Below are 17948 nucleotides of genomic sequence, written 5' to 3'. Positions count from 1 at the left end.
CAGGTGTTAAATGTTGCTCATGGAAGATAAAAGGGTGACCTTCAGTTCAAATGGGAAGGAACTAACAGCTGGTCTTTAAGACCCCGGACAGAAGTCCTGGAGATACTATACCAAGGCGAACAGCAGAACTTGACACCCACATTTATGATCCTAATACTTTTTTGTTATAACTTATAGGTGTTAGTAATTCATATGTTCACATGCTAGGGCCCCTAGAATTACATAGTGTTATGAAAAGAACTAAATATATAGTTGGCAGATAATCATTGGTCACATTTAACTCTTTGGGCATATAGAGTCCAAGTTTTGTTATCTTTTTTTTTTTTTAAATAGACTTGGAGCTACTTATATATATTTAAGATGCTCTAGAACCACTTGGTCATTATTTATTCACAGTAATACAGTTTTGCCATGTAACTTAAGGGTAACTGTTGGAGTAAATGCTTATAACATAGGTTTTGGGGATATAACTGCTAAGTTTTCATATTAAGTTTTTTTTAACAAGAAGAAATAACATTTGGATTAAAAGCAAACTGTAAAAAATAGATGCTTAACACAATTTTTAAAAAATTAAGTGATTGATAGATTCCCTAGTTTTCCTTTAAATTAGAAGTATAAATTTCTATCTCTGTTTTTAATACTTGAAATCCCTTCTGTGTGGTGACAAAATGATACAGGAGTCTCTTTTAGATCTTGGTATTGGAATCACTGACCTTTCTGAGAACATTCTCTGTGCTTCATAACTCATGGCACTTTGTGGGCTCCAGAAGTAATGTTTGTTTCTACCCAAAACTCACCAACTCTTAAATATGGGACTCAAGTTCATCTGAAAATCAAAACAAACAAAAAAAAACATTTCTACAGATATTGTTGATAGCTATTTCCATGGAATAATACTAAGCAAAATGATCTTCAGCTCATTTATACTTACAGAGGTAATGCTTCTGCATGGTAGAAGTAGAGTAATTCCATGTTGATCTTGTTAACAATTCATGGAGATCTTCCCAGTTTAGTCATACTTTATATTTGATAACATGTAATAATTATCCATCATATATACAAAGCATATTATGAGCATTTGTGATAAAAAAAAATGATAGCCCAGTAACAAATGACATTTTATTATTCAAATGATCTTATAATGTCAACACCAATGCTAATAAAAATAGATAATAGGCTGCATTCATCAGTGGCAAAGTCAGTTGTATTTCACTTGAAGATTCCCACATTTCAAAGTAAGCCTTTCATAGATAGATGAAAATCCTCTATGATGTAGAATTTTAATCTTTATGAAAGACTGGGCAAGGCAGAGCAAGAAAAGCAGAGATAGAAGAGATGGGTCTCCATACACATGGACTTTGAGTACCTTTTTATTCTTCCAATTTAAGATGAAGAAAATTATTTCATTCTACTAAAGTTTTTAAATGTTGAGATTACGGATTGAAATATTGAATTTTGAGGAAGACTGCTTTGCTCTATATCTAGGCCATTAGAAGCAATAAAGTTGAGCTCAATAAAGTTGAAGCTCAACAGGGTTGGTAACTTGGTGACCCTTTCTTTAAAAGCAAAGACATACAAAATGATGTTTTTGAAGAAAATTTTAACAAATGGGAGCTTGCTTTGTATATACATGTCATCACTAAAAGACAAAATTTGGATTAATTGTTATATTCAGGAAATAGGTATTTCATTACTTTGCCCTTTACAGGTATGTGAAAGAGAGAGAGGGATTTCAAAAAAGAGAGAGAGATTGCTTTTTACCTTAAGTAAGATTCTGACTTCCTGAGAACTTTCTAATTAGGTGAAATACTGGTTGATCTATTTAGTTTTCTCTCCAGGAACTGAACGAAAAGTATATCCTGTACATTCATGAGAAACTGAAGTAGATTATTGGTTAATAACCTAGTGAAACATCTGTTTCAACAGATGTTTTCGTTGAGAGAGGTGTAAACATGATTCTAAATTTATACATATGTTGGTTATGTTTCCTTGTCTGAGGTTGAACCAAAGTTTATGCAGATTAGAGGAAAGCCCGAGTCTGGAAAAATTTAAGGTATTACATAAATGCAGATGAAGTAATATAATAAAGTCAGTTGGCGATTATTGGAATAATTATTTACAGGGCCTTCTGTGGCGTGACCTCGTCGGTCACATACAAGTGACTTGAGTCACTCCGTCTTCCTGGTCAAACTGCCCGTCGTCCAGTTCCCGCAGCGCGCTGTCGCTGCTGCTGAGCCCGGAGCCGCCGTGCGGGCCGGGCCTGCGCTCGCTCGCCCAGCACTCCCTCGACGGACAGAGGCGGCGCTCCTCGGGCAGGGTTCTGCTCGCTGCCGGCGGCGATGCGGCCGTGTCCGACCCGATGCTCCTGCTGGTGACTTTGCTCCTGTCCTCACCTTTCACGTGCCGGCTGGCTCTCCTCTGAAACACAAGAGATCGGCAACCGGAGGTGAAAAAGGTGGGGGCCTTCCTGCCCTTCCGCCCTAGCCCAGGCCACACTTTGCCCAAAATGTCCTTTCCGCGCTTCCCTTCAAAATCCTGCTCGTCTCCCAGGACCAGCTCCGAGCCACCTTCACCCCCCACCCCCACCCCCACCCCCACCCCCACCCCCACCCCCGCCCCAGGTGAGAACGAGCTCCTGTGTGTTGCACACGCCCAGCAGCTTCCCGGCGCATCCTTCTGCTCATTGATGGGTTGTGTACGAGTCTGGTACACGTACAGGGGTCCCTCGGGCTGGGGGAGAGAAACCTGCCGAGATCGTACTTTGGGGAACAAAACAGGGTAAAAATACATCAAGGTTCCATTTTTCTTCTTGGTGTCGCTTAGGAGCCAGACGGCACAAAAGTTCTGCGCTGGCCACCTCACACCCAGGTCCCATAGACACCGGCGGCGCCGAGGAGTCTCCGTGATTCCGACCACGTTTATACGCAGAGTGGCTGGAGGGTCTTCCCGGGTCGCGCTGCCCCGTCTCTCCTCGTCCTGCCGCAGCCCGCCGGAGCAGCTCGGTCTGCGGACTCTCCGAGAAACTGTGGGTGTGTTTGCGATGTCCCTGGTGCAGTTCAGAGTGAGGAGGACATGGTCTTTGCCAAGGTAACAAGTCAAAATAAGGTATCTAAGTCAAGAAAAGGAAATCTCGGGGAGAAAACTGTAGCAACTTAACAAGTGGATGTTCCGGGGCCTGATGACATTCCCCTACAACGGCATCTTTAATACTGATAACGGCACATACTAGAATCTGATCACATCCGGGACGCCTGGGAGGTTCAGTGGGTTAGGCCTCTGCCTTCGGCTCAGGTCATGATCTCAGGGTCCTGGGATCGAGCCCCGCAATCGTGCTCCCTGCTCAGCGGGGAGCCTGCTTCCCCCTCCCTCTCTGCCTGCCTCTCTGCCTACTTGTGATCTCTGTCTGTCAAATAAATAAAATCTTAAAAAAAAAAAATATGATCACATCCTCTTAGGTACAAAAGTCTGAACAAGGATAAACAGAAAAAGATAAAGATAAAATTTAAAAAGATAAATAAAAAAGCATAGTAATTTCCCAATTTACACAGTTTATTTCTTGGAAGTTCATTTACATGTTAGTTAGAACCTAGGATTGTATTTTCCTAAATGCAAGAGGTACAATTATAAAACTTAGGAAAAAAATGTAGAAGTCAGATGCCCAGGCTGGTCTGAGAAAACTCTGTTAACCCATAGGTTTGTTGAATTGTAGTGTGTAAAATACGAAAGTATTGTCTGCTGGTTTTCATGGCAAATATACAACGCAAACAAAAGCCTTATTAAATTAGATTTACTAGGCCAACATGGAATGCAACCACCACGTGTGACGTTGCTTGTGTGGGAAGCAGCAGCCCCCAGCAAGTCGCACAGAAGGCGTTTATAGTTCTTTTTCTTGGCAGAGTTACTGCAGGCCTTGGGCGAGTTTAAGGCGAGTGGGTCCTGCCTCAACAAGAGCCTTCATGGTCCCAAATCAGACAAGGCTGTGCTGTGACACTTCCATTGGCTCCCTTGTATTCACCAAATGCAAATATCAGATCTCAGATCCTTTCCTTTTGGATTCTCACACCAGAAGTATGGGATTTAATGCAAGCAGTGGAACCTGACGGCTTTATCCTCGGGTGTTAAGTTTGAGAATGGCACATTCTCTCTGTCCCTGGGAGCTGGTCAGTGATGATTCGGCCTCGCGGCTGCAGGAAGGACTGATGAGTGCGGCCAACCGCTGGCGCCCTCTCCCACACGCAGGAGGAACGCGCTCACTCTTGAATGACCTCTCAGTGCTGACTGAGAGAAAAGTAGGAAGGCAGGGATGCCTGGGAGCACTTGGCTGCCTGGATCTTTCCTTTCTCACCAGGAACAGGGCCAAACGTAAATTCTGCAATAAATTCCTTATTGTATGTCAACCAGTTCACATACTCAAGGAGAATTTTCTTTTTCTTTCTTTTTTTTTTTTAAGATTTTATTTATTTATTTGACAGACAGAGATCACAAGTAGGCAGAGAGGCAGGCAGAGAGAGAGGGGGAGGCAGGCTCCCTGCTGAGCAGAGAGCCAATGCGGGGCTCGATCCCAGGACCCTGGGATCATGACCTGAGCCGAAGGCAGAGGCTTAACCCACTGAGCCATCCAGGCACCCCTCAAGGAGAATTTTCTTAATAAAATGTGAGTGTTATTCAGAATGATATGATACTCATAGTAATTTACTTTTAGATAAGTATTAATAAGCAAGTAGCCACCAAATGTAAATTTCAAATATTAGAAGATGACAATACCTAGCATGCTAAGTCTAAAAAATATTTCAGAACACTTTTACTTTTTTACCATATGATCTTAATAAATACATCTTCAGCAATGCTATTGCCTCCCCTACCCCACTTTCCATGTGAGCTAATAGCTTTTCCAACAGATCAAGTTGCAATGTTCTCATAATTTAGAATGTAGGAGCCTGACCAGTTCTTGAGAGATCATCTACTATAACTCGTCATGCTATAGAGGTAGGATCCAGGCCCAGAAGAAAGACAGGATTTGCCCAAGGTCAGGGAATTGTTGGTCTCAAACTAGATCCCAAGTATCTTATCTCATTCTTTGAACTCAGTATCATCCACAGCTGCAAAAATATGAGTAGATTTAAGGTCAAAGATTTGTGTGTTTCCCAAATGTAATTTTCCTTCAGTTACAAAAATAATACATGTTCAGTGTAGAAAGCCTGGCAAAAACAGAAAAACAAAACCCACCCACAATCCTATCTTGCAGAGATACCTCTGTTAAAATTTGCCATATTTTACTGTTTCTTTCTGTAAATATGTATGTATTTGCTTATGCACACATAGATGTGTACAACACACTTTTTAACTTAGCACTTTATTTTTAGTATTTCTCTATGTCAATAAGGAGAAAATTTCCATGATACATGGTCAGGCTTATTCATGTAACTTTTCTTTTTTTTCCTGATATTTTCACTATAAAATTTAAAAATCTATTAACTTTTGAGAATCAGTGTCAATATTTGCTAAAAATGGGTGACCCATTTCAAATATATGAGACTCAATGACAAGTCAGTTGAATTTAGGGTATCCTACCATTCTGGCTTCCATTTTTCACTGTCAGGGTCTTAAAAACAAAAAGGAAAGAATGAAGTTTATAAAGCAGTAAAAACTTGGAGTGAACATTCAGGACGTGTCTTCCTTGTGTGTCTCGAGCTTGGGGGGCTGGGATCAGAAAGACTCTGCAAGCTGAAATGTAGCTCCAGTACTACATGGAAGAGTTTGAAAGATTTTTGAAAACATATGGAGAGACACAACCCGTGCTTGCTCACAGAACTTGTTCCTGGGGCATCCCAGTTTGGGGTTGTCAAAATTATTCAAGTCTGGGAAGGAAAAGCCAGCTTTCCTATCCACCTTCTTCTCTGCTGCTGCATGGACACATGGCCCAATCAGATCCAATCCGAGTCCTTCCCTGGGATTGCTAGATGGACTGTAAGATAAAGAAGCTCTTTATTTTTTTAGAGAAGAGGGTGGGAAAGGGCAGAGGGAGAGGGAGAGAATCTTTTCTTTTTCTTCTTCTTCTTTTTTTTTTTTTTAAGATTTTATTTATTTATTTGAGAGAGAGAGAGCGAGCGCAAGCAGAGTGGCGAGGCAGAGGGAGAGGCAGACTCCCTGTTGAGAAGGGAACCTAACATGGGACTCGACTCCAGGACCCTGAGACCATGACCTGAGCTGAAGGCGGATGCTTAACCAACTGAGCCACCCAGGTGCTCCGAGAGAGAGAATCTTAAGCGGGCTCCATGCCCAGTGGGGGCTCAGTCTCAGAACCCTGAAATCATGACCTGAGCCTAAATCAAGAGTTGGATGCTTAACTGACTGAGCTACCCAGGCACCCTAAGAAGCTCTTTTCGGTGAGGTGGCCATGCTCACCTTATCCGAAGCCCTCTGCACATACGCACATAGAAGATGAAACACGCCGATGAAGAACATCCTGGCAATATTGAATCTCTCATGTCAGTACCTGAGGGTTCTTATAGACCTTTTTTGATGTTGTAAGCTATGCCAGTATCCTTCCCACCTAGAAGCCAATAAATTCCCTTATATACATAGGCTGTCTGAGCAGGGTTTTTGTCCCTTACAAGCCCGGGGAGGGACACCAAGAGGTCATAGCATGGGCGGCCTCGAAGAGAGCTGTTTTCCAGCCTGAACCTTGCCCTGTGGCAGCAGGAACCACTCCTCTTCCGCTCATACCAGGAAAAACCCATTTGCTTCGAGTGAAAGCATTCCCTAGGTGAAGAATATCATTAAATATAAAAGCAAAATGCTTTTATCTTGAATTTTACTAAACGCTCTTTGAGACACGCAACATCCTCTGCTTACACTGGCACCTGACTTGATTTCACATGGACCTCAGTTGAGGGTACTAACAGTTGATGAGTAAAGTATGACCCTTGTGATTTTCAGATAATTTCATATCAACTTCAGATGACTGAAAAGGTAAGAACAAAGTCTAGTAATCGTCTCACTGTAAGGTAAAGAAAGAAGTTAAGGTGTACCTTAAATATTTCTTAGTTTTTTATGACCTTATTATAGCTACTTTGGAAAAGATCTAATTTAGAACATTTTCCTGCTGCTGCTTCTTCACTTCTAGGTTTGTGTTAGAGAAAGGATTCCATAGATGTGCCCAAGAAGGCTTTACCTCCTGAAATCATTCATTTTGAGGTAAATTTTAAAGACAAGAATATTATTTGAATGTTAAACTGCTCTAAAGAAGGAAAATAAAATAAATTAAACATTAAACTCATGTCTCCCTATTCTCTCCTTCTTTCAATAATGGGACTCCTCCCTGCTGATGCCTTGCAATTTGTGGCCGGCCATGTGCTATTTCACTGTGGCACCAGCACATGGTTGCCCAGATGGCATATCCCAGCCTCCCTTGCAGATCCTCATGGTGGCATAGATAAGTTCATGTCAATGGGATGCGAGAAGAAATATGTGACTTAAGGGTCAGTGCCTTTGAAGAATGTCTGGAATTCCTCTTTCCTTCTTGCTGGCTGGACATAGCAACAACTGTGACCAGCCCTGGGTCCAGAGGTAGAAGCCAAATGTTGAGGGCAGCAGGGCTGACCAGTCATGAAGCAGAGCCTTGCCCTACCCTGGAGGTCCTGCCCATCTTTAGACGACTGGGAGAGAAAGACTCATCTGTTGTATTAAGTCATTCTTTATGGGCCTTTTTGGTATAGCATCTTAGTAACTAGTTAGTTACTGATTAATAACATGAAAAAGTTGTTGATGACTAATGCTTTTTAGCTTGATTTTCCCCAACTTTCTAATTATGAAAAATTTCAAGTAGACAGAAAGTTTAAAGGATAATACAACAAACACTATACACTCATTACCTAATTCTAAACATGTTAATATGTTACCATATTTCATGTATATGTATATGTATATGTTTTTTGGATAATCAAAAACATTAATACACTACATTCCTGCGTACTAGCTGAAGGTAATTTTTAGCTGGAGAATGGAGTGTCATTACGAATTTCTAGATTCTTCTTCACTTTTTCCATAGAATTATTGTAGTGTTTAATTATCGAGTATTGAAAGAAAAATGTTCCTATTGAAAACAAAAGCGACATTTCATATGACCAGCCATTGTGCTAAGCTCTCTACATGTATTCTAATTGAATCCCCCTCACAACCCTGTGGTAAGTACTAACATTGTCCATATTTTATAGATGAAGGTATGGAGGCTTGGGGAGTGTGGCACGCTCGTGCACACATGTGTGCGTGCGCACAAACACACACACACACACACACACGCACCCCATCCCCTGGAATCCTTTTCATGTTTTGTTTTCTACTCCTGAAAACACCACTGAGTGGAAACTCTACTCTGAGTTAGTGGAAACTAAATACTTTTCTATAATTATCAAAGAGAAATGGGCTGAAGAATTTAACTGAAATAGAGACTTTTAGGTAATAAAAAATTTTGATTAGTTTTGAGTCTTCAAAAGAAACAAAAAAGAATCTTGAAATTCTTTTCTGGGGCACCTGGGTGGCTCAGTGGGTTAAAGCCTCTGCCTTTGGCTCAGGTCATGATCCCAGGGTCCTGGGATCGAGCCCCGCATCGGGCTCTCTGCTTGGCAGGGAGCCTGCTTCCCTTCCTCTCTCTCTGCCTGCCTCTCTGCCTACTTGTGATCTCTGTCAAATTAAAAAAAAAAAAAAAAGATATCTTCTCCCTTAAAAAAAAAAAAAAGAAATTCTTTTCTGAATTCCAAAGATCTTAGAAGAAAAAATCTTGGAAGAAAAAGTTGGGAACATTTAATAGATGGAGTTAAAATCCTGGTTGGGAATCTCTTATCCTACTGAATGTCACATCCTTGAATTCATTTAGGGGCCTCCCACCAAAAGAAAAATAAGAATAGATAAAAGGAACAAGATAGGAAGGACATTGCTTTAACCCTGCGTAGCCTTACTTCATGAGAATTTCATTATCAAGGACAGTCTTTTCTCTTTTTTTTTGGCAAGATTGTTTTTTTAATTGAATTAATTTACATATATTATTAGTTTCAGAGGTAGAGTTCAGTGATTCGTCAATCTTATATAATAACCAGTGTCATGTGCCCTCCTTAATGCCAACCCCCCAGTTACCCCATTCCCTACTCCCCCCACCGCCAGCAACCATCAGTTTGTTTCCTATGATTAAGAGTCTCTAATGATTTGTCTCCCTCTCCCATTTTTTTTTCCTCTTCCATTTTTTAAAAAAGATTATTTATTTATTTATTTGACAGAGAGGGAGAGATCACACGTAGGCAGAGAGGCAGGCAGAGGGAGAGGCTCCCTGCTGAGCAGAGAGCGCAATGCGGGGCTCAATCCCAGGACCCTGAGACCATGACCCAAGCTGAAGGCAGAGGCTCAACCCACTGAGCCACCCAGGATCCCCGTCTCCCTCGCTCATTTAGACTTGTTTTATTTTTCCCTCCCTTCCCTATGATCCTCTGTTTTGTTTCTTAAATTCCGTAGATGAGTGAGAACATACGATGATTGTCTTTCTTTCATTGGGTTATTTCACTTCGTATAATATCCTCTAGCTCCATCCCCATCATTATGAATGGCAAGATTTCATTTTTTTGATGACTGAATAGTATCAGTTGTATATTATATCTACCATATCTTCTTTATCCATTCATCTGTCAATGGACATCTGGGCTCTTCCCATAGTTGGGCTATTATGGACATTGCTGCTATAAACACTGGGGTACAGGTTCCCCTCCAGACACTATATTTGTATCTCTGGGGTAAATACCCAGTAGTGCAGTTCCTGGGTCACAGGGTAGCTCTATTTAAAACTTTTTGAGAAACCTCCATGCTGTTTTCCAGAGTGGCTATACCAGCTTGTCTTCCCACCAACAGTGTAAGAGGGTTTCCCTTTCTCGGCATCCTCACCAACATCTGTTATTTCCAGAGTTGTTAATTTTAGCCATTCTGACTGGTGTGAGGGGTATCTCATTGTGATTTTGATTTGTGTTTCCCTGATGGCGAGTGACGTGGAGCATTTTTTCATGTGTCTATTGGCCTTTTAGATATCTTCTTTGGGGAAATGTCTGTTCATGTCTTCTGCCCATTTCTTGACAGGATTATTTGATCTTTGGGTGTGAGATTGATAAGTTCTTTATAGATTTTGGATACTAGCCCTTTATCTGTTACGTCATTTGCAAATATCTTCTCCCATTCTGTTGGTTGACTTTTGGTTTTGTTGACTGTTGCCTTTGCTGTGCAAAAGCTTTTTATCTTGAGGAGGTCCCAGTGGTTCATTTTTGCCTTTGTTTCCCTTGTCTTTGGAAACGTGTCTAGCAAGATATTGCTGTGACTGAGATCACAGACTTAGCTGCCTGTGTTCTCCTCTCAGATTTTGATGGATTCCTTTCTCACATTTAGGTCTTTTGTCCATTTTGAGCTATTTTTGTGTGTGGTGTAAGAAAGTGGTCCAGTTTCATTCTTCTGCATGTGACTGTCCAATTTTTCCAACAGCATTTGTTGAAGAGACTGTCTTTTTTCCATTGGGTATTCTTTTCTGCTCTTTTGAAGATGAGTTGCTCATAGAGTGGAGGGTCCATTTCTGGCTTCTCTATTCTGTTCCATTGATCTCTGTGTCTGTTTGTGCCAGGGCCGTACTGTCTTGATGACGACAGCTTTGTAATAGAGCTTGAAGTCAGGCAATGTGATGCCACCAGCTTTGGTTTTCTTTTTCACCATTTCTTTGGCTATTTGGGGTCTTTTCTGGTTCCATACAAATTTTAGGATTGTTTGTTCCAGTTCTGTGAAAAAAGGTGATGGTATTTTGATAGGGATTCCATTGACTGTGTAGATTGCTTTAGGTAGCATAGACATTTTAACAATAATTGTTCTTCCAATCTGTTAGCATAGAACATCTTTCCAATTTTTGTGTCTTCCTCAATTTCTTTCATGAGTGTGCTATAGTTTTCTGAGTGTAGATCCTTTGCCTCTTTGGTTAGGTTTATTCCTAGGTATCTTACGGTTTTGGGTGTAGTTGTAAATGGGATTGACTCCTTAATTTCTCTTTCTTCTGTCTCATTGTTAGTGTATAGAAATGTAATGGACTTCTGTGCACTGATTTTATATCCTGTTACTTTGCTGAATTCCTGTATGAGTTCTAGCAATTTTGGGGTGGAGTCTTTTGGGTTTTCCACATAGAATATCATGTCATCTGTGAAGAGGGGAGTTTGACTTTTTTGTGGATTTGGATGCCTTTATTTCTTTTTGTTGTCTGATTGCTGAGGCTAGGACTTCTAGTACTATATATTGAACAGCAGTGGTGGTAGTGGACATCCCTGTTGAGTTCCTGACCTTAGGGGAAAAGCTCTCAGGTTTTCCCCTTTGAGAATGATATTTGCAGGGCACCTGGGTGACCAGCCATTAAGCGTCTGCATTTGGCTCAGGTCAATCCCAGGGTCCAGGGATCAAGCACCACATCTGGCTCACTGATCAGAGGGAAGCCTGCTTCTCCCCCTGCTGCTCCCCCTGCTTGTGTTCACTCTCTCAGTGTCTCTCTGTCAAATCAATAAAAATGAAATCTTAAAAAAAAAAGAAAGAATGATATTCACTGTGGGTCTTCATAGATGGCTTTTATCACATTGAGATATGTTCCCTCTATCCCTGCACTGTGCAGAGTTTTGATCAGGAAAGGATGCTGTACTTTGTCAAATGCTTTTTCTGCATCTGTTGAGAGGATCATATGGTTCTTGTCCTTTCTTTTATTAATGTAGTGTATCACATTGATTGATTTACAACTGTTGAACCATCTTTGCAGCCCGGGAATAAATCCCACTTAGTCATGGTGAGTAGTCTCTCTCTTTTTTTTTTTTTTTTAAAGATTTTATTTATTTATTTGACAGAGACAGAAATCACAAGTAGGCAGAGAGGCAGGCAGAGAGAGGGGGAAGCAGGCTCCCCACCCAGCAGAGCACCTGACTCGGGCCTCAAACCCAGGACCCTGAAATCATGACCTGAGCTGAAGGCAGACGCTTAACCCACTGAGCCACCCAGGTGACTGGTGAGTAGTACTTTTAACGTACTGTTGGATCTTATTGGCAAGTATCTTGGTGAGAATTTTTGCATCCATGTTCATCAGGGATATTGGTCTGTAATTCTCCTTTTTAGTGGGGTCTTTGTCTGGTTTGGGGATGAAGGTCATGCTGGCCTCATAGGAAGGGTTGGGAAATCTTCCTTCCATTTCTATTTTTTGAAACCACTTCAGAAGAATAGGTATCAATTCGTTAAATGTTTGGTAGAATTCCCCTGGGAAGCCATCTGGCCCTGGGCTCTTGTTTTTTAGGAGATTTTTTTTTTCAAGAGAATATTAAATCGTTTATTGATTACACATGATAATGGATGATACACAAGCTTTAATCCCATCTATAATTTTATCTGATACCATAATTCAATTTAGATATATTGCATAGGATGTGCCAACAATCATATTAATAACCAAATAAACTCCAGGACTTTGCTTGGGTGACCTTTTAATGGTGAACTCCAGGTCACAACACATTAACTGTCAGTTCAACTACACCAAGGTTTGTGGAGACAATGGCTTCTGTGCCCAAGCAGGTTGCAAATAAATTTCGAATGGAACCTCGCATCATCCTGAAGGAATTCTAACTTCACACTGTTGGGGTAGTATACCAAGATGGCTTCAGAGTAGACTAGCCTTACACAGCACATTTTAAAAAAAGACACATTTTTCAGTGTCATGATCAGACTATTACATTTAGCAATCAACAGCATGGGTGCAAAAAAAAAAATCTACATTAAAACCCTTTGTTGGAATGCTTTACACTTTCCACAGAACAGAAACTAAAATAACCTGTTATACAATTAGTCACAAATACAGTCCTTGAGTTTTTTTGCCCATACACATGAGTATTGTCTAAAACATGTCTTCTTTGTAGCAGCTAGGCCCTGCCACCACTGTGCTTGGCTGAGTTCACAAATCTGTTGTAACCTGTAGCTTCCCTGTCACTTCTCTGGCTCTCCTCTCCTGCTAAGCTTTGTTTCCTGGCAGTAATTAAAACCTTTTGCCACTGCCGTAGCTGCTGCTGCTGCTGGAACCACCATAGCCACCTTGGTTTCGTGGTTTGGCGAAGTATTGGCCCCCACCACCATAAGGGCCAGAGCTTCTGCCTCCAAAATTGCCTCCTTTCATGGGTCCAAAATTTGAGGATTGATTGTTGTAATCGCCAAAATCATTATAGCTTCCTCCACATCCAAAGTTGCTTCCATCATTACCAAATCCATTATAGCCATCCCCACTGCCACCATATCCACCACCACCTCGACTGCCATCAAAGCCACCTCGACCACTGAAGTTTCCTCCGCGACCAAAGTTGTCATTCCCACCAAAACCACCTCCACGACCACCACCAAAGTTTCCAGAACCACTTCGACCTCTTTGGCTGGATGAAGCACTAGCCATCTCTTGCTTAGAGAGCGCTTTCCTTACTTCACAGTTGTGGCCATTCACAGTATGGTATTTTTGAATGACAATCTTGTCTACAGAATCATGGTCATCAAATGTTACAAAAGCAAAACCCCTCTTTTTGCCACTGCCTCGGTCAGTCATGATCTCAATCACTTCGATTTTCCCATACTGTTTGAAATAATCTCTTAGATGATGTTCTTCAGTGTCTTCTTTAATGCCACCAACAAAAATCTTTTTCACAGTTAAGTTGGGCACCAGGTCTTTGAGAATCTTCTCTTGAGACAGCCCTCTTTGGTTCCACAACTCTTCCATCCACCTTGTGTGGCCTTGCAGTCATGGCTGCATCCACCTCCTCCACAGTGGCATATGTGACAAACCCAAAGCCTCTGGAGCGCTTGGTGTTTGGGTCTCTCATTACCACACAGTCCGTAAGTGTTCCCCATTGCTCAAAATGGCTCCTCAGACTCTCATCGGTTGTTTCAAAGCTCAGACCTCCGATGAAGAGCTTCCGCAGCTGTTCAGGCTCTTTGGGAGACTCTGACTTAGACATGACGATGCTTACTCGGCGGCGTCCACGGGCAGAAAGGAGTAATCTAACGAACGTATCTCTTTTAGGAGATTTTTGATGACTGATTCAATCTCCTTACTGGTTATGTGTCTGTTCAGGTTTTCTATATCTTCCTGTTTGAGTTTTGGTAGTTTATATGTCTCTAGGAATGCATCCATTTCTTCTAGGTTGCCTAATTTCCTGGCATATAGTTACTCATAATATGTTCTTATAGTTGTTTGTATTTCTTCCGTATTGGTTGTGATCTCTCCTCTTTCATTCATGATTTTATTTACTTGGGTCCTTCTTCCTTACTTTTTGATAAGTCTGGCCAAGGGTTTTTTGATATTATTAATTCTTTCAAAGAACCAGGTCCTAGTTTCATCTGTTCTACTCTTCTTTTTGTTTCTACCAAGGAAAGTCTTTAATGAAGGACAAAGACATAAGAAATGTAGTCTATGTGATTTATAAAGCAATCTTTTAATTTTTAGATTATTATACGCTAAAAGTATATATAGTTCTATGAATTTCTACAGCTATGCATAGTTTTGTGTAACCACAATAGGATACAGAACAGTTCCATTATCTCCTCTAAAACCTCCATAGGATCCCTTTATCACTTCCCTTCCCCAAAACTCTAATTCCTAGCAACCATTGATCTGTTCTCCACATTATAGTTTTATCTTTTTGAGACTATCATATACATGGAATCTCTATAATATTTTTATTTGATTATTTATTTATTATTATTATTATTTTAAAACTACAGTATTGGTAATGCATGGTAGTATTGGTAGTGCTATGTTAGTCTCAGGTGTACAAATAGTGATTCAACAATTGCATCCACTACTCAGTGTTCATCAAGATCAGTGCACTCTTAATCCTCTTCACCTATCTTATCCATCTCCCCACCCACTTCCCCTCAGTAACCACAGGTTTGTTCTCTATATTTAAGAGTCTGGTGTTTTTTTGTTTTTTGTTTTTTCTTTTTTCATCTGTTTTGTTTCTTAAATTTCACATATGAGTGAAATCATATGGTACTTGTCTTTATCTACCTGACTTATTTCACTTAGCCTTATATCCTCTAGATTCAGCCATATTGTTGCTGACCGCAAGACTTTATTTTTTTTATGGCTGAATAATATTCTACCGTATATATACATATACATATTGAGAGAGAGAGAGATCGCACCTTTTTTATCCATTCACCTATTGATGGACTGTTGGACTTTTCCCATATCATGGCTATTGTAAATAATAATAATGCTGCAGTAGACATAGGGGTGCATATCTTTTTTCAAATTAGTGTTTTCAAATTCTTTGGATAAATGCCCACAAGTGCAATTACTGGATCATACGGTAATTCTGCTTTATTGTTTTTTGAGGAGACTACATACAGTTTTCCCCAGTGGCTGCACCAATTTACATTCCCACCGACAGTACACAAGGGTTCCCTTTTCTCCACATCCTCACACTACTTCTCATTTCTTATCTTTTTTATATTAACCATTTTGACTGGCGTGAGGTGATCTGTCATTGCAGCTTTGATTTGCATTTGATTAGCGATTTGATTTGCATTTGATTAGTGATCATCATCGCTTTGATTAGCGATGCTGACCATCTTCTCACATGTGTGTGGGCCATCCGTATGTCTGTTGTAATATTAGACACTCACAAAAATTTTCCTCTACCCTCTTATCCCATGAGGCTTGCAAGTTAAACTAACAAAAGACAGGTTAACATGAGAAAAGGTTTGTTTTGGATGTCTATGGGGGCTTCACAAAGAAAAAGTGAAAACTTAAAGAGGCAGTTAGACCTGGGAGCTTATACATGATTTTAGCAAAGTGACTAGACAAAGGAACAGGGCTTTGGGCTTCTATGGGCAGCAGACTGTGGAAAGGTGCATATGTGGTGAACCTAATGGAAGATAAGGGTTATTTTAGTAAGATTTACTTATGTAGACTCAAGTCAGTCCCACATCTAGCAATAAGTCATCTCTGATGATTAGTAGGAGTCTTCTCTTCCTAGTACAGGGAAGGAGGACAACTTTACAAATGGAAATTTATGTTACTTTTTTTCTTTTTTTCGAGATTTTATTTTTTAAGTAATCTCTACACCCAACATGAGGCTTGAACTCACAACCCTGAGATCAAGAGTCAGAGTGAGCTCAAGATGAAGAGTCTACTGAGTCAGCCAGGCAACCCTGTGTTATCTTTAAAAAGGGGAATTTATTAAAAAAAAAAAAAGAAATTTATGCCCTGCTTTTTATCACAAAGGGAAGGGATAGAAAGTTACTCCTATGTCTGTGATTCTTAACTGCGTTCAGCTGAAAATTATACATTGCCCACGTGGCAGATTTTGGGGTGACATATTTTGATCCCCTTCAGAACTGTCTCCCAGCACTGAGTTACTGACACATTTCCTTTGTTGCTATATGTTGGTTTAGAGAATATTTCCATATCAAGTCCACATTTCCTCATCTGTATTCACCATTTAGAATCACAATGAGAGTTAAGGATTAAATGCTTCAATAGAACATTTAGTAATAAAGCATCCGTTTTACTCACTTCTGGTGTTTGAGCAGCTGAATTCCACATAACTGGTCTCTGAAGGAACACAACTTGTTTTGTAGCCAAATTCCCTTCACTGCAAATTAAAGCAATAACATTAGTATTTGCAAATTAGTAATTCTCAATTTCATCCTTGGCTAGAATATTTCATATGTATCCTTTGTAAATATAATCTTCTGATCCAAAAATAATTATGAAATATGATTTTATATAAGTTCTAACTGGAAAAACAAGAAAAAATGCCTAAAAGCTGAATACAGTCCTTACCAAAGAAAAATTTGTTTAGAACTTGTAATCTCAATATGCTAATGTAAGTATTTTTATATATTTTTTGCCCCCTCCTAGTCTTTATCAACATGTGAATTTCCACATTTGTGTTCTATGCTTTTCATTAAACACCCTTTTCCTTGTTTGTACACTTGTGGTCATATTCTTAATAGCTGCAGTCTCTCAAAGAATTAAGATACTAAAATGCATTACGCCTTTCCTGTATTTTTGGAAAATTAGGTTGTTTCCAATTTTCCACTAAATTTTAAATAATGCTGTGTAAAATATGGATAGTCTTCCTTATTCTTAACACTTATTTCTTTGAGATAAAGTCTCAGGAGTGGGATTATTAGGTCAAAAGGGCATGATTTAAGCTTCTTGGTATGCATTGTCAAATTTGCCTCATAAGAAGAGAAGACTAATTTAGGCTGCCACATGTGAGAGATTTTATATACATTTTCAGATGAGGGGCTTGAGCCACAGCTAGTTTTATTTTCAGATGCTTCTTTGTAGTCAGCTACTCAGTATTCTCCTTATTTAACTATCATCATGGCAAATTACCCCTTGCCAAAGACTCCTTGGGGTTTGTATTTCTCTGAAATGCTTTTCACAGTCTCCATGGATTTATGGGAGGAGTGTCTGTAGCTAATGTTGCTCAGTTACGACTTTTATTATGCAAAAAACCCAAACAAAACCTCACTATTAGCTGCATTTTATGCGGAGCTCTTTTTCTGGAAAACAAATGCAACATTGAAACTCCGGCCCTAGCGGTATATGTCAACCCGACGCCATCTGAAAATCCCAAATTTACTGCTACTGTTGGATTTTGAGAAATAGCAAAATTTTCCCCAAAGTGGTAATGAGAGACTGCTTCTTTTTTATTTTTAAAAGAATGCTTCTAGTCTAATATCAGTTTAGTTTAACTTTATCTTTGATTAGAAAAAAAGACTTGGTATGAAGTGTAGTTGACCCTTGAACAACGTGGGGCTTAAGGGCATCAACCCCCTCCCCTCCCTACCCCAGTCAAAAATCCACATGGGGGGCCACTTGGCTGGTTCAGTAGGTAAAGCATGTGATTCTT

General features: G+C 40.1%; 1 protein-coding gene across 1 annotated transcript in view; it reads right to left on the bottom strand.

Annotated features, from left to right (window-relative positions):
- Window positions 1–1535: 1535 nt before the first annotated feature.
- The window catches only part of RFTN2 (raftlin family member 2), a 78352-nt gene continuing 61939 nt past the window's right edge, over window positions 1536–17948 (bottom strand). The window contains exons 8-9 of the mRNA XM_032860152.1: window positions 16598–16676; window positions 1536–2418 (exon numbers count right to left, since the gene is read on the bottom strand). Coding sequence (XP_032716043.1) covers window positions 2149–2418; window positions 16598–16676 — 349 coding nt within the window. The 3' untranslated portion in view covers window positions 1536–2148. The remainder of the gene's footprint in view (window positions 2419–16597; window positions 16677–17948) is intronic.

Source organism: Lontra canadensis, unplaced genomic scaffold (genome assembly GCF_010015895.1).
Source record: "Lontra canadensis isolate GAN:19392208 unplaced genomic scaffold, GSC_riverotter_1.0 scaffold18, whole genome shotgun sequence".
Taxonomy (NCBI): Eukaryota; Metazoa; Chordata; class Mammalia; order Carnivora; family Mustelidae; genus Lontra; species Lontra canadensis.
Note: the sequence above shows the minus strand (reverse complement) of the source record. Positions and strands in the feature narration are given on the sequence as shown.